The sequence below is a fragment of the Chenopodium album genome, chromosome 26 (assembly GCF_948465745.1).
Source record: "Chenopodium album chromosome 26, dcCheAlbu1.1, whole genome shotgun sequence".
Lineage (NCBI taxonomy): Eukaryota > Viridiplantae > Streptophyta > Magnoliopsida > Caryophyllales > Amaranthaceae > Chenopodium > Chenopodium album.
In genome coordinates, this window is record NC_137859.1 from 11,770,493 (window position 1) to 11,794,937 (window position 24,445).

Here is a 24,445-nt window from a genome sequence, read left to right on the forward strand (position 1 = left end):
GACAAATAACAATAATTAGATAATGCAATGGGAAGTATAAAGATAGATTAGTTATTACTCATGACAAGTCATCAATCCTTTGCAAAAAAAAAAGGACCAATCACATGCTCCTAATTAAAAAATTTTAACCAATCATATTTATTGTAATTTGGCATAAGGATTATGAGTGAGATTAGGTAAGGATGAGTAAGAAAGCATTAAATATAAAACAGAAAAAGAGGGTTGATTTACTAAAATAACTTACCAAAAATAGAAAGGAGGAATGTAATTTTGAAATACCAAAAATAGAAAGGAGGAATGTAATTTAGGGACGGAGGGAATACATTATTTTACTATTTGTACCAAGTTTTAACTTTTTTAAATCTTGCTTGAACTTGGTTTGATATAAGTAATTCAAGTACGAGTTCAGAGCTCGCTCAATAAAATATGTTCCAACTAAATTAAATGCTTATATTTACCTTAGGTTGTAGTATATTATTAAAACCATTATATTTCGTTGCTGATTAAAAATAACTCTGAATTAATACCCTTGAAATGTTGCACGAGCAGGAGGGGAACAATTTGGAAGAGCTACAAAAGATGTTAATTGAGATGATTGGCTGTGATTATACGTCTAATTTCTCCATGAAAAAAACTCGTACTAAGCTAGCTGATTAAATAATCTATGTTTGACAGGCCTAACTAAGGCCTAGCCCACATGAACATGTAAACCCCCAGCCCAATGTTTATTTATTTATTTTTTTTTTTTTATGTTTTTTTGATTTTTTTTGTTTGTTTGTTTTGTTACAAGTCATTTGGTTCTATCTTTGTGGTTACAAACTTGATTAATTCAAATACAAATAATCACGCACTCATCTAGCGAATTTGATCAATCATAGATACGCGAAATAAGATTTCATCTCAAATGTAATTAGTAATAAACGGAGTAACTACTTAGGCCCCGTTCTTTAGAGCTGCTTTGCTCTGCTCTGCTGAAATCTGCTTTGCTATGCTGAAATCTGCTCTGCTCTGCTTCAATCTACTCTGCTCTGCTCTGCCCTGCTAAAAATAGTACTTAAAAATAGCTGCTTCAATCTGCTCTGCTCTGCTGAAATCTGCTCTGCTCTGCTCTGCTGAAATCTGCTTTGCTCTGCTCTGCTCTGCTCTGCCCAGAAGCTCAAAAGAACAGGGCCTTAGTGATTTTTTATTTATTTATTTTTTTCAACTCTTGCACCTTACAACCTAGTACAATTGATTATAATATGACAATATTGAAAAACAGTCTTTTGTAAGTTTTGCTCATTTGTGATAAATGTGTAAACTTTTGGAAATTAGTGCAAACCAACTTGTATATATATCTATGAATATCACAAGCCAAATTACCTGCAAAAAGGCAACATGACTATGTCCTGTCTATCAGACTCACCTGCCTGATCGGGCACAAGCCAAATTATCTACGTAGTAGTAGTAGATGTATTACTAGAAAACTCAACAATTGCAAAGTAAATAAATAAAAATGGAGAAGGTTTTGTGTGAGACCGTTTCACGTGAGTCCGATTATAAGCACACGTACAGCCATCCCCTCCCATTTCATCCTCCTCTCCGCCGATCTCTGGCGTCTCGACCGCCACCACCACCTTCGTCCCCATTGTTTCATGCCCTTTTCCGTCACGGAGAAAACCCAGCAACCCGAATTCAAACCCGAACAACCCATCAATGAAAGACCAGAATTCCTACCTCTTAAGGTTTAGTTCTTTGAGGGAAATAACCAGGGATATTCTCAGTGTTGTTGCGTCGCTTCTCAGTGTTTCATTCCCTTCTCTTTTGTTGTTGGTCTAAAAATTTGTTTATTTCCAGTGTCGAGGCTTGTTGTTGGAGTACTAATTTGTCTTTGAAATTACAGTTGCTTTATATTTGCATCATGTTTGAGGGCTACTATATATATATATATATATATATATATATATATATATAAATATATATATTTCACACTGAAAAGATCTGTCCGTTGCTAATTGTCAAATTAAAAGATTATAAGGATAATGATATTAAATTATTAAAAAAGAAATTTTGTCACGATTTACCAATTAAAGCGCGTGTTTTGAAAACAACTCCCTATTAATTTTTTTTTTAAAAAAATACAATAAAATTGTAAAAAAATTTAATAGTACTACCAATTTAATAATTTCAACTAGAAAATTTGGCAGGTAGGTTCCAACTAGAATATTAACTAATGAATTGAAGTAATGGTAATGGACATACACATATATAATTTTGTCATAACGCTAATCATTTTACCAAGCGTCCCCCCTCCCTCCAAAAAAATAAAAATAAACAAATAAAAATAAAAAAGAATCTACTGGTATAATTTTTTCCCCTTGCGCGCTTCAATCATGCATAACGATTGGAGTCTTTTGGAAAGAGGTAGGTGAATGTGTCAACTTGTGTCTAATAATTACATTGAAAATTAGGCAAAGTAGTTCTACGTTATATTCCTATGATTATGGCACTATCCTGCAAGATGTGATTAAGTTTAGTGGGGCTTGCTATTGCTCTAATTGGTCGCATTTTTATGGAAAATGATTTTGGCACACCCTTAATTGATTTTGGCACATCCCTGTGTGAGAAGAGCATAAAAAACTGTACTCTCACATAGGGGTGTGCCAAAATCAATTGAGGGTGTGCCAAAATCAATAAGGGACTATTCAGGCAGAATGCTTCACGCATATTCAATCAAAATTGGTATATGTAGTGCTTTTATTGCTGAACTGAAAGCAGTAGAGTATGGCTTGGAGCTAGCTAAAAGAATGAGGGCTGCTAAATTGCAAGTTCAGATAAATAGCCAGTGCGTAGTAGCAGCCCTTAATAACCAAGTTGTTCATCGAGGCCAAGGTTATCATATAATTCAGAAGTGTCAGCAGCTAATGGAAGATGTAACTTGGCAAGTGCAAATCAAACATGTGTATCGAGAAGCAAATAGGGCAGCAGATTGGCTAGCAAATCAAGGTGTTGTCCAGAACAACAACATTCAGTTGATTCAATTCCCCCCTACAGAGTTAGGACGTATCTTGCATGATGATATTGTAGGAGTGGCTTTGCCACGTTTTATTTCTGTCTAGTTTTTGTTTTTTTCTCGGGGCTTAGCCCCTCGTGAGCACCAATATATATATATATATATATATATATATATATATATATATATATATATATATATATATATATATATATATATATATATATATATATAGGGGAGGGATCCGGTGAGAATAGGTCTTTATATGAGAAATCTATCATATATGAGAATACATCACAACCATTAAATAGAACAAGATCCAACAGCTGAGAACACTCCAAGAGTAATGGCAAAAGTGTAAATTTACGCTCAAATAAAACCCTTCCTACCCACACATTCAACTCATCCTCCAAACCCATGCTCAAATTACCAGCTTCTCTCTCTCCATAAAGCTTGACTTTCTCTCTCCTCTTGTTCTTAGGTAAGTAATTCAATTCTTATGATTCAATTCTTTCTACTCATTATATTCTTATGATTTTTGCTGTGATTTGTTTGATCATTTTAATGCGATTTTTCCCAATTTTTTAAGCGATTTTTTGCTTCGATTTTTATGCAATTTTTCTTAGTTTTTTCACAATTTTTTCCCTGATTTTGGCATTTTTATGCTCAAGTTTGTTCGTTTTATGTTTGATTTATGTTCAATTTTCGGAATCTGTTCAATTTTTGCGATTTATATGCGTTTTTTTTCGAATTTCCGTCTTATTTTCGAATTTTTGATTTAAATTTGATTCTTACAATCAAAAATATGTTTTCAATTTTATTAGGTTAAATTTATTGTTCTTGATTGTTTGGATTGAATTTGTGTATATTATCAGACTATCAGTGTTTCATTTGAAATTTGTAATCTGAATTTTTGCAGGTTCATAATATTAGGTTGAAAATTATGGATGAACAAAAATCGTAGAACATTGTTGAAAATTTTCTAACATGTATGTACAAATTTAGAACATGTTAGAAAAGCAAGGGAAAGTAATAACTGAGGATGTAGATGAGTAAAATTTGATGAATAATTTAGAGCATTTGATAAATAATTTAGAACAAATGAGTAAAATTTTGGAACATGTTCTTATTTTTCTAAGGGGGTGTCTAAATAACAATGTAGAACGTATGAGTCATAAATTAGAACATATAAGTAAAAATTTAGAACAAACATCTTAATTAGGTAAACTTTAGTCTTGAATTTATGCTCTATATATAAAAAATCTCTTTGTTTTAAATCAAATTTGCATGTACACTTTGAATTAATTATTATAAATATTGTTCTAATTTCATACTCATATGTTCTAAATCTTAAATTGTTTTTTCTAAAAAACTTACATGATCTAAGATTGTTATTCAAATGTTCTAAAAATTGTTTCTAATGTTCTAAATTTTTAGTCTAATGTTCCAAATTATGTTTTATATGCTCATAAGCTTTAACAACTAACTCTTCATTCAAATGTTCTTAATAGTGATTCTTATGTTCCGATTACAATTAAATAAACTTCATTATTGAAATTAAGCTCTTAAAAATTAGTCTTCTGTTCAAATCATATGTTCTAAATATTTAATCACGTGTTCTAAAATTTTTTATCATATGTTCTAAATTTCATTCACATGTTGTAAATTTTTTTTTAATGTTATAAAGTTTTAGTCTAATGGTCCAAATTATGTTTTATAAACTCATTACCTTTATGCTCTAAATAATTAAGTAAACTTCAGCCTTAAATCTATTCTCTAAATAGTGCCTTCTGTTCTGAGTTAATCATGTGTTCTAAATATTAAATCATATGTTCTAAATATTTAATCACGTGTTCTAAATTTTTACTCATATGTTCTAAATTTTTATTTACATGTTCTAAATAGGTACTGCTATATTTCTTGTGTAATGAAATTTGATCTTCTTGTTCTAAACAAGTACAACATGGCATTTACTCCATTTACAAGGGTTGATCATCACAAGAGTTGCATCACTTTTGCGGTTGGTTTCATAGCAAAGGAAGATATTGAATCATTTGAGTGGTTGTTCAAAACATGATTGTGTTAGTTTGGCAGAGGGCGATGATGAAGATATCAAAGACCTTGTGATTAATCTTCAAGGATTGAGGCTAAATTTGGAAGCTAAGAGGAATGCAAGAAGTAATGTTGAAAATAATGCTACTAGCATAGGTTGTGGGGAATTGAGTCACCATGATATTCAAAATTGTCCAAAGAAAGTTAGATGTTACTTAATGATTTTATAACATTTTTTTTGAATTTGTGTATTGAATAACACTTTTTTGTAGTATAAAAATGATTATAGTTTGAATTTAATACATATACTTCGTATGTATTGAAGTTTAGAACATATGACAAAAAATTTAGAACATATGACTAAAAATTTAGAACATATGAGTTATAATTAGTAATCATGTGTGTTGTATGTTTTCGATGCGATTTCAAAATTTTAATTTAGACCATATGATTAAAATTTATCACTTAAATTCTTAGTTCTTGAATACATGAGTACTATTTTTTAATTTATGTGTTTTGTATGTTTTCGATGGGATTTCAAAATTAAAAATTTAGACCATAATGATTTAAATTGGTGGGAGGGTGTGCTGCATGACTTTAAATTTCATTCAGATGCATTTGGGTGGGAGGATATGAGTAAAAAAATGGAATATATGAGTTTTAATATAAAAAATATGAGTTATAATTTAAAACATATATAAACATATAGTTTAGAACATAAGGCTAAAATTTTAGAACATATGAGTAAGAATTTAGAACATATTTATAAAAATTTAGAACTTATGGGCTTATGGGTAAAAAAATTAGAACATATGACTAATATTTTACAATAACATGCTATATTTTTGTTCTAAGGGGATTTCTAAATAGCAATTTAGAACATAAAAATTTATATAACATTATATATTTTCACATTAATATTTATAGTATATGGGTAAAAATTTGGAACATATGAGTATTAATATATAATAAATTGTATTTTTATATTCTTGCATGCATAACAATGAAGTAGATCACAAGAAAGACAAGACAAACTTATATATTCGAATACAACCTTTCAGAAAAATAGTTTTAGTATAATTATACTATATAAAATTCTACATGCTATTTCTAAAATTTTATTACAAATTATTTTCTTTCGCCCATTTCCGTGATCTTGAAGTAATCTCATGATGTAGCTCATTTTCCTTGTGTGATAATATTTTAGCACAAAAATCCACCCTTAATTTCTTCATTTGATCAATCTGCACAAAGATGACTTGGTTGGAAGGAGTGAGGAAGGATATGAAGTGCATGGATTTACGTGAGGATGAAGTTTTGGATCGTAAGGGATGGAGGAGAAAGATTTATGTTGATGACTACACGGAATAATCAAATTTGGTTCATGTTAGCCGACCCCACTTTTGGGATTAAGGCTTTGATTGATTGATTGATTGATTAGACTTTGGTATCCGCTATCCCACTTTTTACACCATTATTAAAAAAAAAAAAATAGATTTACACAACTTACATGATTCAATTAAATCTGCTACTTACATTATACATTTTGGAACTTATGAGTTTAAATTTAGAACATATGTATAAAAATTTAGAACATATGTATAAAAATTTAGAACATATGGGTAAAAAATTTAGACATATATAAAGTTCTAGCAAAAATTAACAATTGAACTAGAATGTATATATACTGCATACTCAACAAAATTCTAGTAGAAAACATAAAATGTGAATAAAATAAGAATTAAAATTAGAATTGAATTAAATTTAGAACATTTAAGTAAAGTTTTAGAACATATGAGTAAAATTTAATCTCAAAAAAAAAAAAAACATATGAGTAAAATTTTAGAACATATCTAACATTCATAAAAACTTGAACAGTATCCATGGATGATAACCAACCTTTGAATTTGATCATTGTTTATAGCTTTTAGTAAAGATGACTCCACAATTGGACTTCTAGACCACTGATCATCAATTTTTACAGCTTCATCATCACCATCACTTTTTTTCTTTTTGACAAGTGCTTCATCACCGTCTCTATTTGAAAAAAAAAATATGTTAGAAGCTTAAAACAAAGATTAAAAACAAGGTTACACTTGCTAATCTAAGCTAAGATAGTCAAAACAACAATATTGATTTACATAATCATACACGCAACATGCAGTTAAATTTCAGCTTGGCATTTTATCAAACGTGTTATGAGCATCTAAAAGTGATTTCTAAATTTGCAAAAAATCAAACATCAAGAATACTATTGCCGATTATAAACAATGATGATAATGAAGAAGAGAGAGAAATACATCATAATCACATTATTGATCCATTAAATCCAATAAGTAAACATCCCAAAATAAACAATCAATTTCCCATAAACTAACAGATTCAAGAGCTTAGCTTTAGAGCACCAATATTATTATCCTTCAATTTAAATTGATACTACCAAAATTCACATAAAAACAAAGTAAAATGCCCAAAATCAATAAATTGATACTTACATCCTTCGTTCATAAGTAGTAATAGCTTAGATTGAATCCATTTGATGAAGAATTTGCGATTTCTAGGGTTTCAACAAAATCACAAAAACCTTATTCAATACAAAAATTTGAACATTGAAGCCAAATATCAAAGGAAAAATAGTTAAAATAGCAAATACCTAACAATATTTGTAGATTCAAGTAGAAATTCAAAGATATCTTACATTAAGATCGATCAAACCAGTGTTCGTTCAGAAATTTTTGGGGAAAGAAGAGAGAGAAAGGGAAGAGCTGGTTTAATTTCTAGAGGGAGAAAAAGCTGGACAATTTTTTTAATTTTTCTTATATACAATCTAAAATTTACAATATTGCCATTATTTTGACCAGGGAAGATGTAGAGCGTTGGATCTTGTTTAATCCAATGGTTATAAATTATTCTCACATATAAAGTGTTCTCATATAAGAGAGGTGTTCTCACATGAGCCTCTCCCTATATATATATATATATATATATATATATATATATATATATATATATATATATATATATATATATATATATATATATATATATATAGCATTATGTTTGTAGAAAATGATTTTAGTATACACATCAGAATTCATCGATTAATAGTTTTACTATAAGGGTCTGTTTACATTTACTGAATTGAGCTGAAATGAACTAAACTAAACTAAATTGATTGGAGCTGAACTAAACCGAACTGAAGTGAAATAAATATTTATGAGAGAAGGAAATTACGAGCTGAATAAAATTGAACTGAACTGATTGGAGCTGAACTAAACTGAAATTAACCTGAAGTGAACAGACCATTTTGTGAGATAAAAAAATTTCAATGTGTTCAACTATTGGATATAATTTGCGAGATATAAAAAAGTTCCACATAATATTTAACGAAATAACTATTTATAAATATGGTCATTTTTTTTAGGACAGTTTTCAAATGGCCACAATAAAATTGTGTATAGTAGTAACTAGAGGTTGTGTTTAGCAATCATGTCTATTTATTTTAACTAATATGAACTGTTGATAAAGGTAACATTGAATTTTTATTTTAGAAAATGTTGAAAAAAAAAGCCTGACCTTAATAATCAATCATGTTCTAAAATTCTAACCCACTACCAATTCAGTGTTGAATAATTTACAAAGTAGTTTTTTTTTTCCTTCCCCTGCTATTGATTTGCTATCATTTTATTTTCAATTCTTAATCGTGGGTGTTGCTTCAATCTAATTCTAATGGACCTGCCATGATTTTCTTGTGATTTGTGCAAATTAGCAATTATCAGTGTTAGTAAAAAAAAAGTACTCCGTATTATTTAAGATTGTCTAATGGACCTCCAAACACTGCACGGATTGGGCTAGGAGTGGGCCGTGGCTGGTACGCTCCATTAGTTGGGAAAGGAGCAGGAGGAATTGCCCATCCTTGTTGAGGCCAAAAAAATTGTTGCTGATTGGGCCAGCCTCTTTGGGCCCAAGGTTGGCCTATGGGATTAGAAGACTGCTGCCCCGATTGCTGTTGTTGAGGTTGTTGTTGGCTGGTCTGATTTCCACGCCCTTGACCACCACGACCACGACCCTTGTCGCGGCTGGGCTTTCCGCCGCCATGGCCCTTGCCGCCACCGCCACCGCCTCGGCCGGCGGACTGAGATTGTTGCTGAGAAGATGCAGAATCGGAAGAACCCTGCTGTTGTGCGACAAAAGAAGTAGGCGGAGTGGAGTTATCTGTGCCACGACGCGTTTCCTTAAGAACGAGACGTGATCTGGCTGTATTGAAAGACGGCAAGGGGTTTGATTGAGCGATCATGGCTGCCACGGTGTCGGTGTGTTGTCGAAGTGCACACAAAATTAAACCTTATCACCTTAACAAATAGCTAGGGCAAGTAAGAGTCGATCCCACGAGGAAAGTACGTCTAAAGTAACAAGTCACCAGATCCAAGTTCCACAAGAGTAACACGATTTGGAGGGGTGTTGATATGAGAAATCTAATCTAAAATAACTAAAGATATAATAATAAAAGGAGTTATAATTAAAGAACAAACCATCAATGGAGAAAACACTCAGTAGATAATCAGATTCCAGCCATGGAACTTCGTAAAATCATCGACACATTAATTAACCCTTTAGGAACAACTTGAGTTATGGAACAAGTTCCTCTGTTTCCCCTTATTAATGGTTAAATTCGGTATGACTTTCACTAACCCTAACCAACAAATAACCCCTATACTACGAGCAAGGAATTTAACGTGTTGACAGCATTAGAAACTAGGAAAATATCAAGCTAAGACAACCACAACACTCCGGAACTTACGTGATTTGGCCTCGATCAAGAATTACTTTTCAATTAATAGAGTGGAACGTCCTCCTCTATAATTGTCTGCTACTTTATTAACATTCCCAAGCAATTACGGACTTAGTAGTATTAATTAGCAATAGAAATCAGACTCGAACAAATAGTTGCGCACCTACTTATAAGAAATCATCATTCATGTGAACAAAACAGTAATTCAAGAATATTCCAAAACATTAATTAATTATCATTAAAACCAAAATAACTTGTCTCAATTACTCGAGCATAAAGAACTACTCACTCATGTTACAGAACAATGAAGAAGGGTTTTTGGAGAAAAACATGTCGAGTTCCTCTAGGTGGTTTCTTCTACGTGAACACAAGGGAGATATGAATGAATAATGGATGGTTACTGGACGACTAACTCTGGGGTTTTTATAGAATTATGATAGAATTATTCCCCAAGAAAAATCCCTAAAAATATGGAAGATAAATCCAAGATAAGGAAAGTAGTTAGATAGAATCTGTGAAATTCTATCTTTTGCCAAATCTTTTCCTAAATGATAAGATCTTCTTGTTATCAAATATATCTTCCTTCCAGCTATAAATATTCAAGAATTATCCTCCAAGTAACCAAATATCACGCTGCAATGAATCTGGACATTTCTCGGACTGCCAGTAAGTTCCTTTGCGTCAGCGTCAGTCTTCTAGTTCCTCCGAAGGAACACAGCATATGTTCATTCGCATTTGACATTGGCTCTTTTATTCTGTTCATCTTTTTATCATCCAAAATGGCTCAATAACCTATCAAAACACACAATGAGGAAATAAATCACAAAATACCAAAAACTTAGATAAAAGCACAAAAATGCTAAAGGAACTAACCTAAAATCTAGGGAACATGACCATAAAATGGTGTCACAAATGACACTCATCAAATTCCCCCACACTTAGATCTTTGATCGTCCTCGAGCAAAGCACTCATAAAACAGAAGGAGAAGATAAACTATATACCACCATACCTCTAGTATAAGACATTCACTCATAAGTACTCTACAGTAAATTAAAACATTTTTCTTATTTTTATTCCATACTGCTTCACAAACTTATTTATTAGATTAGCAAGCTATGCATGCAACTTCCTCCCATGCTTTAGCAATCTCAAAAACATATCACAGTTGACTTACAAGCAATCTAGGTGCTCGAGTGCAAGTGTATTGACCCATAGAATCAGGTTAGTCAAGTTGGACCATTATAGTATTTCAGTTGATTCCTTGGTGCTTCCTCGTACAAAAGGCACTTACCTAAGTACATGGATCGTTCCTTTCATATGTCATTGCACTTACCACCCATTGATCTCAAAGGAGTACTCGATACTTTACTTTTTGCCATTGCTTTTGAGGCTTTTTAATTTGCTTTTCCTTAGTTCCTTTATCTCAGGAAACGATCACTCTACTTTTTTTTTTTTTTTTTTTTTTTCCAATGGTTCAATTCTCTCACCTTTGGGATTACTAATCCACTTTTCATTTTTTCTTTCCTTTTTTCCCTCATTTCAAGAAAGTCAAGTAATTCTCCAGTAACCAAGGGCAGTGAAAAGTCACCATAGGAAACACCAAGTACTAATTAGATGGATTAAATAAGCATAGGTCCTTCCCAACATCACCACATCTGATCTTAAGTCAACATAGTAGTGTTCCAAATTGCTTACAAGTCGAATTTCAAAAACACTTTATTAGTCATAATTGCTAGAGACGAAATTCTTTTGTGCATAACTTCAAAAATGTCAATTTTTAATAAAAACTATTAGATTAGAATTTATTGTCTTTCCCAAGAGTTAGTCTTTCCAAGAAGTTTAGAGGTGGTATCCTACAAAAACATGCGTCTTCGTGTTCCTCCCCCCCACACTTAAATTCTACATTGTCCCCAATGTAGGAACTTAACATGCAATAAAAAAAATCATATAGAAGCAGCCATGATTTTATTAAACAAATAAAAAAAAGCAATAAAAGAGAGAGAAAAGAAACATCCTTGGGTTGCCTCCCAAGCAGCGCCCTTGTTTCGTGTCCTAGGCTGGACAGTTCCTTCTTAGTTTGGATCCTCAAGTTCCAGTTCCTCTACGAGGAACACAGAAGCTCCTTCATAGTAAGGCTTCAATCTATGTCCATTGACCTTCAAAATCTTACTAGTTTCCAAGCTGCAAATCTCTACTGCACCATGAGGATAAACATTAGTAACAACAAAAGGCCCTAACCATCTAGATTGTAACTTACCAGGGAACAATTTCAATTTGGGTTGAAAAAGTAAAACTTTATCACCAACATTAAATGTTTTTCTGGTTAACATCTTATCATGATACAACTTTGTTTTATCCTTGTAAATCTGAGCATTTTCATATGATTCCAATCGAAGTTCCTCAAGTTCCTGTAGATGCAACTTTCTCTCAGTCCCTGCTAGGTCATAGTCCATGTTACATTCCTTGATAGCCCAAAACGATTTATGTTCAATCTCAACAGGAAGGTGACAAGACTTACCAAATACCAGACGATATGGGGACATACCTATGGGTGTTTTATAAGCAGTTCTATAAGCCCATAAAGCCTCATCAAGTCTAAGACTCCAATCCTTCCTATTAGGCCTCACTACCTTTTCTAAAATTGACTTAATCTCTCTATTAGACACTTCAGCTTGCCCATTAGTTTGGGGATGATACGCAGTGGAAAGCTTATGGGTCACATGATACTTTGCCAACAAGTTCCCTAGGGTACTATTGGCGAAGTGTGTTCCTCTATCACTAATGATTGCTTTTGGAGTTCCATACCTATTAAGAATTCGACTCTTGACAAAATTTACCACAGTTTTAGCATCATCAGTTCTAGTAGCTTTAGCCTCTACCCATTTAGACACATAATCCACAGCTACAAGAATGTAAACATAACCAAAGGAATTGGGAAAGGGACCCATACATCAAACATAATCAATGACCCATGAAATCAATGCCCCATACATCAAATATTTCACAAACCACTATATTTTGCAAGGGCATTTGGTTCCTACCAGTTAAATTCCTTGTACGTTGGCATTGGTCACAATTCCTACAAAATATATATGCATCTCTAACAAGGGTAGGCCAGTATAATCCACTTTCTAAGACTTTGTGTGCTGTTCTCCTAGGTCCAAAATGTCCACCACATTCAAAAGTATGACAAAAACGTAAAATAGATTCAAATTCATTGTCATTCACACATCTCCTAATGCATTGATCAGAACAAAATTTCCACAAATTAGGATTATCCCACAAATAATACTTAGCCTCTGATTTTATCTTTTCCTTTTGAGATCTTGTGAGTTCCAAAGGCAAGTTCCTTCCAACCAGGTAGTTCACAATATCAGCATACCAAGGAACTTCTGCAGAAACAACATATAAATGTTCATCAGGAAAAGAGTCATTTAAAGGTAAAGTATGTTCCTTTTGGACCATTCGACTCAAGTGGTCAGCTACTTGATTTTCCGCGCCCTTTTTGTCTTTGATTTGTAAATCAAATTCCTGTAACAATAAAACCCATCTAATCAATCTAGGTTTAGCCACTGATTTTGCAAATAAATATTTTAGTGCAGCATGATCAGTATACACAACCACCTTAGTTCCTAGTAGGTAGGAACGAAACTTTTCTAAAGCAAAAACAATAGCATAAAGTTCCTTCTCAGTAGTGGTATAATTAGATTGAGCAGGATCAAGGGTACGCGAAGAATAAGAAATAACAGTTGGAACCTTACCTTCCCTTTGCCCTAATACTGCTCCAACAGCAGTATCACTTGCATCACACATAATTTCAAATGGTAAGTTCCAGTTTGGAGGTTGCAAAATAGGAGCCGACGTGAGTCGTTCCTTTAGTGTATCAAAAGATTTCTTACATGGATCATCAAAATTAAACACAACATCCTTGGCCAAAAGATTACACAAGGGAGTTGCAATTTTTAAAAAATCTTTAATAAATCTACGATAAAAACCAGCATGCCCTAAAAAAGATCTAACATCTTTAACACAAGTAGGGTATGGCAAGGAACTTATAGTTTCTATCTTAGCTTTATCAACTTCTAATCCTTTAGATGACACTATATGACCAAGTACTACACCTTGTTCCACCATGAATTGAAATTTTTCAAAATTAAGGACAAGGTTAGTTTCAATGCACCTTTGTAACACCATGCTTAAATTAACTAGGCATATATCAAAAGAATCTCCATGCACAGTAAAGTCATCCATGAAAACCTCCATGTTATTTCCTACAAATTCAGAAAATATGCTCATCATTAGGGATGGCAATGGATCGGATTCGGATCGGGTGGAGCTTCACCCGCATCCATCCATTACTCTAATCAATCCATCCACATCCATCCGTCATCCGCTTCACCCATCATCCATATCCGTCCGTCCATCATCCGCGGATGAAACGGGTGGAGCGGATGACTAATGGATGAGTATTAAAGTGGAAAAAAACTCACATAAACTCTAATTTTCGGTTATTTGTATAATAATTTTTTTATTTTATTAATACAAAATGAAACAATAACAATATATTGTTTGAAAAATTAATTTGCAACAAAAAAAATAAGTAATTTTCTTGCACATTTCATATTTTATTATTAAAATTCTTAGATTAAAAAATATAATATATGTTAAACGGGTGGGTGGATGGTTAGCGGGTGAAAAAAGTATCATCCACATCCGATCCGATCCATCACCCGCTTCATCCGTCACCCGCTTCTCATCCATTTAATTCGGGTTTTCGTCCATTTATTTATAGCGGGTGGAGCGGGTTTGTGGATATCCACTTAATATTGCCATCCCTACTCATCATACACCTTTGAAAGGTGGCAGGAGCATTGCACAAACCAAATGAAATTCTTCTAAAAGCATAAGTTCCAAAAGGGCAAGTAAAGGTGGTCTTTTCTTGATCTTCCGGAGCTATAGCAATTCGAGTATAACCTGAATAACCATCTAAGAAACAAAAGTGAGATTGACCAGCAAGACGTTCCAACATTTGATCAATGAAAGGGAGGGGGAAATGATCTTTCCTAGTAGCAGCATTAAGTTTACGATAATCAATGCATACCCTCCAACCATTTTGTACTCTAGTAGGAACTAGCTCACCTTGTTTATTTTCAAAAACTGTCATACCAGATTTCTTAGGAACAACATGTATTGGACTTAACCATTTAGAATCAGATATGGGATAGATTACACCTACATCAAGCCATTTTAAAATTTCTTTTTTAACAACTTCCATCATAGGGGGATTCAATCGGCGTTGAGCCTCCCTAGAAGGTTTAACATTATCCTCAAAAAGAATGCGATGCATACATAAAGAAGGGCTAATCCCTTTAATATCAGCAAGAGTCCAACCAAAAGCACCCCTAAATTTCTTAAGGACAGTCAATAATCGTTCTTCTTGGGAAGGGGATAATGCATTAGAGATAATGATAGGAAGTGTTTCCCCATCACCCAAGAAAACATATTTTAAATTGTCTGGCAAAGTTTTGAGTTCCAGTTCGGGTGCCTGCACAAGAGATGGAACAAGTTTTTCGTTAGAAAGAGGTAAATCAGCAACAGGAACATCATAGTTCAATACACGCGAGGAACTGATGCTATTAACAGCACCCATGAGTTCCTTGTCTGTGAAGTTAATCTCCTGTTTCTCAACAGAATTCCTATCCAAGCTTTCTTGAATCACGAGTTCCAATTCATCCTCCCTGTTTAGTTCAAACATCTTTTGTGCTAGTAAATCAATAGTATCAATGGAACACACAGAGTCTACATCAGTGGGATATCTCATGGCATCAAATATATTAAATTTTATAATATCACCATCAAATTCCATAGTTAAGTTCCCTTCATGCACATCAATCTTAGTTTTAGAAGTTTTCAAAAAAGGTCTCCCTAACAGTAAAGGAACTTCCCTACGATTAATAGCATGCGCATCTCCCATGTCAAGTATATAAAAATCAGCAGGAAACACCAATTCATTAACTTGTACCAACACATCTTCTAAAATTCCTACAGGATATGCATTACTTCTATCAGCGAGTTGAATTACTAAACTAGTTTCTTTCAAAGGACCAACATTTAAAGAATCATACACGGATTTAGGCATGACATTAATGGAAGCACCTAAATCTAACATGGCTCTCTCAAATCTCATTTCTCCAATTTTGTAAGGGATAGAAAACATACCTGGATCTTTGCATTTGGGAGGTAGTTTCTTTTGGAGAACTGCAGAAACGTTCTCCCCCACACTTACCTTTTGAGTTCCTGTCAACTTCTTCTTAGAAGTACAAAGTTCCTTCAAGAACTTTGCATAATGAGGAACTTGCTTGATAGCATCCAGCAAAGGAATATTGACTTCCACCTTGCGAAAAGTTTCCAAAATTTCCTTATCAGCATCTTCCTTCTTTGATTTTGCTAACCTGCTAGGAAAAGGAACAACAGGAGTATATTTATAGTTAGCCAAATCAAGAGGGGAATCAAAGGAAATTCCCTTTTTCTTAGGTGCAACATTTGGTGAATCATGTTCCTGCTCCTGGACCTGTTCAAGTTCCTTGGCAGGCTCCACCACTTGTTCCTGTTCTAACTCACGGTTCACTCTTTCCTTTTTCTTAGGTTCCTCTAATTCTCTTCCATTTCTTAAGGTTACAGCATTGACACTTTCTTTCGGGTTTACTAAGGCTTGTGATGGAAGTTTATTGGAATTTTGGGAAGTGGAGCTGTTAACATGGGTGGCTATTTGTCCAATTTGAGTTTCCAAGGTTTTAAGTCTTGCATCAGTTTGCAAAGCTAACTGTCGTACAAGTTCCTCTAGGTTTGAAGAAGAATTAGACCCTTGGTTATGTGTAGGTTGTTGGACATTATAAGTCCGCCTAAAGTTAGATTGGTTTTGGTTAAGACCTGATGGATTTTCCTTGTTCCCATACCTAAGATTTGGGTGATCTCTCCATCCCTCATTATAGGTATTAGAAAATGGGTCATATTTCCTTTGTTGTGCTCCAGGAAATCCTCCAACAGCATTTACTTCATCAACCTGCAATGTTGGGCATGCATCCGTGTGGTGAGTATTATCATTGCAAATTCCACATACCACAGCAACCCGAGTTCCTAAAACAAGATTAGAAACAAGATTAGTCAACTGTGAAATTTGTCTAGAATTTTCAGCAAGAGAAGCCTCTAAATTATGCACACCAACTTCATTGACTCTCTTAGACACAACATCATTCCTAGTTCCATAACGTTGAGAATTTTGTGCCATATTGGAAATCAATTTTGTTGCTTGTTCAGGTGTTTTGTCAACTAACGCCCCACCACTAGCAGCATCAATCATGTTCCTATCATTAGGCAAAAGTCCATCATAAAAGTATTGAATCAACAATTGCTCACTAATTTGGTGTTAGGACAACTAGAACAAAGTCTCCTAAATCGTTCCCAATATTCATATAAAGTCTCATCAGAAGATTGTTGAATTCCACATATTTTCTTTCTTATGGATCCTATCATAGAAGCTGGTAAAAAGTCCTCTAGGAATTGTTTATGCAATTGTTTCCATGTAGTGATGGATCTTGATTTTAAGTGATATAACCAATCCCTAGCAGAGTCTAACAAAGTGAATGGAAAAGCCATTAACAAAATATCATCAAATTCCACCCCTTCAGTTCTTTGTGCAGAACAAGTCATGAAAAATGCCTTTATATGAATTAATGGATCTTCTCCCTTAAGACCATGAAATTTAGGAAGCAAGTTAATAAAACCAGAATTCAATTTAAAGGGTTTTTCCAAGGTAGGAAAAACAATGCCAAGAGGTTCCTGTTCGAGATCAGGAGCAACAAGTTCCTTAATGGTCTGATTAACCAGCGCCATCTCAAAGAATTTGTCAAGATCCCAATCAAAATCAATTTTCGCCTCCTTTCTTAACCTGCGCAAAGTTCTTTCTATTTCTGGATCAAACTTCAACAAATCAATATTAGTAGAACGAGTATTGATCATACACTAACAAGGAACTAAATAAAAACAATGGAACTTAGAATTAAAACAGATTACCAAAGAGAACAACTTTCCCCGGCAACGACGCCAAAATTTGGTGTGTTGTCGAAGTGCACACAAAATTAAACCTTATCACCTTAACAAATAGCTAGGGCAAGTAAGAGTCGATCCCACGAGGAAAGTACGTCTAAAGTAACAAGTCACCAGATCCAAGTTCCACAAGAGTAACACGATTTGGAGGGGTGTTGATATGAGAAATCTAATCTAAAATAACTAAAGATATAATAATAAAAGGAGTTATAATTAAAGAACAAACCATCAATGGAGAAAACACTCAGTAGATAATCAGATTCCAGCCATGGAACTTCGTAAAATCATCGACACATTAATTAACCCTTTAGGAACAACTTGAGTTATGGAACAAGTTCCTCTGTTTCCCCTTATTAATGGTTAAATTCGGTATGACTTTCACTAACCCTAACCAACAAATAACCCCTATACTACGAGCAAGGAATTTAACGTGTTGACAGCATTAGAAACTAGGAAAAGATCAAGCTAAGACAACCACAACACTCCGGAACTTACGTGATTTGGCCTCGATCAAGAATTACTTTTCAATTAATAGAGTGGAACGTCCTCCTCTATAATTGTCTGCTACTTTATTAACATTCCCAAGCAATTACGGACTTAGTAGTATTAATTAGCAATAGAAATCAGACTCGAACAAATAGTTGCGCACCTACTTATAAGAAATCATCATTCATGTGAACAAAACAGTAATTCAAGAATATTCCAAAACATTAATTAATTATCATTAAAACCAAAATAACTTGTCTCAATTACTCGAGCATAAAGAACTACTCACTCATGTTACAGAACAATGAAGAAGGGTTTTTGGAGAAAAACATGTCGAGTTCCTCTAGGTGGTTTCTTCTACGTGAACACAAGGGAGATATGAATGAATAATGGATGGTTACTGGACGACTAACTCTGGGGTTTTTATAGAATTATGATAGAATTATTCCCCAAGAAAAATCCCTAAAAATATGGAAGATAAATCCAAGATAAGGAAAGTAGTTAGATAGAATCTGTGAAATTCTATCTTTTGCCAAATCTTTTCCTAAATGATAAGATCTTCTTGTTATCAAATATATCTTCCTTCCAGCTGTAAATATTCAAGAATTATCCTCCAAGTAACCAAATATCACGCTGCAATGAATCTGGACATTTCTCGGACTGCCAGTAAGATCCTTTGCGTCAGCGTCAGTCTTCTAGTTCCTCCGAAGGAACTCAACATATGTTCATTCGCATTTGACATTGGCTCTTTTATTCTGTTCATCTTTTTATCATCCAAAATGGCTCAATAACCTATCAAAACACACAATGAGGAAATAAATAACAAAATACCAAAAACTTAGATAAAAGCACAAAAATGCTAAAGGAACTAACCTAAAATCTAGGGAACATGACCATAAAATGGTGTCACAAATGACACTCATCATCCGTCTTGTTGAGACCCGCAACAAACCGTAGGACTAGTTTTTGATCAGAAACAGGTTGGTCAACATTAGCGAGTTGATCGGAGATACTCTTGAGTTGTTGGCAGTAAGCAGTCACATTGGAAAAATTATCAAGATGCATAGAGTTGAACAAGTTTTCAAGATACACCGCCCTCGTACTCTTGTTATCCTGAAATATTTCCTTGATGCGATTCCAAAGTTGTTGAGCCGTGGACTTCCGAGAGAGAATAGTTTCAAGAAGGTCGGTGGATATCGTGCCGTATATCCACTGTTTGACAATTGCATCCAACCTCGCCCATAAAGCATCCGAAACCTCCGAGGGGCGTGGTGTGTTAGGGTCAATATGATCAAGAACGTTATATGCAAGAGCATGATTCTCGAAGTGTTCCACCCAATTGGAATATTGCACCTTCTCATAGTCAAGGGTTAAAGGAATAGCATTCCGAATGTTATTGACAGAAAGTGCAGGATGAAATTCTGTTGATGGTGGAGGTGGTGGAGTAGGTGAGTTGGACGCATCACCATCCTTTGCCATAGCTTAATGAATGTAACAGTGAGCAAGGTAAAGGAATTAAGAGGTGTAGCCGAAATCTCGAAGAAAACAGAGAACAAAAATAAATTGCGGAATAAGCGTGAAGGCAAGGTCCCAATAAAACCAAAAAACCAAAACAATTGGAAAAAAATAAAAAATTGAGATCTAAAACCTAAGCTGTGATACCATGTTAGATTTCGGGAAAACTCCTCAATCTGGAGTGTGTACCATTGATCAAATATATAGAGTTTACAACGCTAGGCCTAAACACGTTAGGAATCCTAGATACGATAAACATACAAAATATACATTTAATATATCCTAATCTGCGACAAATATTATCCTAAATATAATATCTATCAGATATTAAACTTTAATGGTGAAGCATGTAATGGAGATGATGGAGAAACTGATAGTTTCGATAGAATGATCATGGGTTTGCTAATATATACATTATAATTGTTCTCTACCCTTCTCTCACATTACTAATAGGATGATAATTAAATCGAAGCAACACACACAATGACACAATTAAGAATTGAAGAATGAATTGACAGCAGGGAAAGGGGAATTTTTTTTTATTGAAAACTGAATTTGAACGTACGTGATTGATTTTTAAGTTAGGTTTTTTTTTTCAACGTTTTCTAAGAAAAAAGGCATAGTCAACTTTATCGACGGTTGATATTAGTCAAAATAAATAGACGCCTGTGATTTAATCTAATACAGTGGCCAATCAAAAGTCATCCTTTTTTTTTATTTTGACGGGAAAATATGGTCATTTTGTGGAAGATTGACTAACTAATTTCTTGTTTCAAAAAGCAAAAAAAAAAAACTAACTAATTTCTTTCCAATGAATTTTAAGTACCAAAAGAAGAAAGCAGTGTGTTACTTTTGCAAGTAGCTATTCTTAAAATAAGATCAATTATCCTAGTTGAATCTTTTTTTTTTTTTTTATTTAATTTATTTTTTATTTTTAATAAATCCAAGTTGAAAAAAGTGTATATAATATCCATGTAGTGGAATTCTTTTGACACATTCACTCTTGATCTTCCTAGTTTCCTATTTTGAGTCGTATTCTTTTGACTAATAATTCTCACTGCTTCACCTACTCTGCTTCACCTAACGCTGCTTTACCATCTTTTTTATGCCTTTAATGCAATGTTATCTGCTAACACAAAGTCTTAGGGAGATCTTTAATTAAGACATGCGAACTCTGTTCTTTTTAAATTGTAACGCTTGGAGTTTGTACAACTTATATCATTATAAGTATAGTTATTTTTTAGATTCAATGATAAGAATTGACATTCTAGAAGTATATATTGTTAATTTGTTCACAAATTTTTGTATGCGGCTGGCCACATGGTGCGGCAGGGTTACTTGTACGGTGTTATTGTAGGTGTTACTTGTATTTTAAGGTTACTTGTATGGGTGTTACTGGTTTTGTCAGGGGTTACTTGTAGGTGTTACCTGTATTCTGGGGTTACTTCTATGGGTGTAATGGTTTTGATTAAGGGTTACTTGTAGGTGTTACTTGTATTATGGGGTTACATGTATGAGTGTTACTAGTTTTGGTCAGTGGTTACTTATAGGGTGTTATTGGTTTGGTATGAGGTTTTGGTCTGAGGTTACTTGTAGGTGTTACTCAACCCATTCAAGTAATATCCATACAAGTAACCCCAGAATACAAGTAACTCATATAAGTAACCCCAGAATACAAGTAACTCCAGAAACAAGTAACCCAGAATACAAGTAACCCTGCCGCACCATGTGGCCTGCCGCACTGAAAAAGCTCTGTTTTTAATTTGTTATATTCCTTAAACATGTATATGTATTTCCTTACGTATAAATCACAAATTACCATCAAACATACATATATGCAATAATTGTAATTACAATTACAACTGTTGCAATTATAAAATAATAGATGGAGAAAGTATTCTGCAAAATGGTAAACAATTATAACTTAATTGGCAATTAAACGGTTTTATGAATATTTTACTATTTGTATATTTAAAATATAGTTAATGTCTCATTTAAGAAATAATATGCTACAACAGAGTGCTATTTTTAAGTTGGCCGAGTTGTAGATTATACAACCTTAATATTTAGAAAATCAAACAGACAACCGTCAAGAGATCGACCCTTATATATCGAATTGGATAATTCATGTCAATCAAGTCAATTTTTATTTCAAGTGAATATTGTAACATAAAAGTTATATATGTACATGTACTACAAGTAATAGATTATAATCATATTCATACTTAAAATCATATAACCGAGAGCAAATCAATTGTACCACTTTTATATATCTAATCATGATCAATTTGCTAAGATAAAATATCAAAAAGCTACTAATCTTACATATGAAATCAATTAAATGATCGACACTTATTCAGCAAGGGCTGCTCCACCAAGAACTACCCAATAAAAACACTAAAATATTTAAAGAGGCAACTTCTTTGTCATTACCAAGTTTTCTTTCTCTTATTATATAGTACGTCCCTCCACCATTATAAATACCATATCATATTTTCATTCTTTGCATATCCAATTCACTTGATCACCTTCATTTCCTACTAAAAAATATATCATTTCTTAACTTTATTGCTACTCCTTAGTAATCACAATAATCATGGGTGTTTTCACATACACATTGGCTGACATCACTAGCCCAGTCGCCGCGTCCCGGTTGTTCCAAGCTCTAGCCCTTGACAACCATAACTTCATTCCTAAGACTTTTCCTCAGTTTGCTAAATCTATTGAGTTTATTGAAGGTGACTCTACCACTGTTGGAAGCATCAAGAAGATCAACTTCCCTGATGGTTAGTTTACTTAATAGCTTTACTACGTTTTTCAATTATCTTATATGCGTTACACCAACTAATAAAACAAGTAATACCTGTAACAACTTGACTTTATTATCAAAAGTAAACTTGTTGCATGTACTGAAAAACGAATAAAGTATAATCGAATCATTTAACTAAAACTTTTATAAGCTCTAATCATGATCAATAAATACAAATCACGCATGCGTTATATTAAGTGCACAAATGACCGTGTGACCAACAAGACTGCTTTTCTTATAGAATTATAGTCTTATACAACATACAACCCTTTTTTTTTTTTAATCTTACACAGTTTGACTTTTATGTTTATTAATGTACAACTTTGATCATTAATATAATACATACATTCGTTGAACTTTTTTTGCAGAGGCTCCATTCAAATATGTGAAAAACAGAGTGGATGAGATTGATGCCAACAACTTCTACCTAAAGTACACTTGCATTGAAGGAGATGTGTTTCCTGATACAGTGGAGTACGCTGTGTATGAAGACAAGTACGAGGTGTCCGAAGCCGGAACCCGGTGCAAGATGGTAGCACACTATCACATGAAGGGAGACAGTGTGATGAAGGAAGAAGATCTTGAGAAGGCCAAAGAAGGAATTCAGAAGGTGTTTAAGGGTGTTGAAGAGCACCTCATTGCCAACCCTCAAGTCTATGCTTGAACCATTTAATTGATCATACAACGTTTTATGAGCAAATTTGAGTTAAAACTTGGGATGATAATTGAGGATATGTAATGTGTGGTGTGGTGTGTTTATTTATATTTTTTTTCCTTAGTTTTGTTTTGATGGGTGTGGAAAAAAATAATAATGTGTGACAGTGTGAGACATATACGTACCTTCTAAGAAGTGCACTGTGAATTTGTAAGAGATGTTAAGTTTAATATATATATGAGTAACAATTTTCTATGATTAAAGTTGTTTGTTTCAACTTATTACAAGTACCAGAGTTTTATTTTTCAAAAAATACTATGCATAAGTTTTGATACAGGTATATTAAGCAATGTTATGGCAAAAATTAGTTCAAATAGTACAACTGTTGTGATAATTTAACATGCAGAAATAAAGAATTATAGTTGAAAGAATCGAATTAAAGTCTGTACAAGTTAAGACAAATGTCAAGAATTTAAATTGGTTTTTTGAAAGTTGAACTAAATTCCACATCCGGTCTTTAATAGCTAGAGCACAATCAATTCGTGTTTTTTAATAGCAAAACCACAATTGATCGCTTAATATTGATCTTTTATTCACTAATTTTAGGAAAAATAAATTTATACTTGTAAGTGCTAATAAACAAATAAAAAATTAGTGACAAGTTTATTAGGTCTACAAGGTTAGTAAGGTCATCTTAATTGAAAGCATTAATAAGACTATATATTCGGCCAAATTCAATTCACAACTTAGGGTCTGTTCCAATTTACTGAAAACAACTAAATTGACTGAACTGATTGTGGCTAAACTGAACTTAACTAAGCTGAAATGAATTGTTTATAAGAGAAGGAAATTAGAAACTGAACTGAACTGATTGGAGCTGAATTGAAATTAAACTGAACAGAACATGTCCTAAAACAATTTCTAATAAAATAAAATAATTTTTTTTTGAAAGAAATAAAATATAATAAATTCAAATAAGTATAGTTAAGTAATATGAAAAATTGACAAAAATAATCACAACTTTATCCCATTCGCTC

At 33.3% G+C, this 24,445-nt stretch overlaps 2 protein-coding genes and 1 pseudogene across 2 annotated transcripts; 1 reads left to right on the forward strand and 2 right to left on the reverse strand.

The window, feature by feature from the left end:
* Positions 1 to 11,728: 11,728 nt before the first annotated feature.
* Positions 11,729 to 17,197, reverse strand: LOC145616806 (uncharacterized; annotated as a pseudogene).
* A 2,138-nt stretch (positions 17,198 to 19,335) lies between these two features.
* LOC145616807 (uncharacterized) lies at positions 19,336 to 19,908 on the reverse strand. Its single transcript, XM_081671531.1, has one exon. The coding sequence runs from the start codon at positions 19,906 to 19,908 to the stop codon at positions 19,336 to 19,338; it is 573 nt and encodes a 190-aa protein (XP_081527657.1).
* Positions 19,909 to 22,459: 2,551 nt separating this feature from the next.
* LOC145617997 (pathogenesis-related protein STH-21-like) lies at positions 22,460 to 23,671 on the forward strand. Its single transcript, XM_081672773.1, has 2 exons — positions 22,460 to 22,730; positions 23,122 to 23,671. The coding sequence occupies exons 1-2, from the start codon at positions 22,541 to 22,543 to the stop codon at positions 23,415 to 23,417; spliced, it is 486 nt and encodes a 161-aa protein (XP_081528899.1). The 5' UTR covers positions 22,460 to 22,540; the 3' UTR covers positions 23,418 to 23,671.
* Positions 23,672 to 24,445: the final 774 nt, after the last annotated feature.

Coding starts and splice junctions, on each gene's coding strand:
- LOC145616807 (XM_081671531.1), bottom strand. CDS start 19,908: ATGGCAAAGGATGGTGATGCGTCCAACTCACCTACTCCACCACCTCCA.
- LOC145617997 (XM_081672773.1), top strand. CDS start 22,541: ATGGGTGTTTTCACATACACATTGGCTGACATCACTAGCCCAGTCGCC. Junction 22,731..23,121: donor GAAGATCAACTTCCCTGATG/GTTAGTTTACTT, acceptor CTTTTTTTGCAG/AGGCTCCATTCAAATATGTG.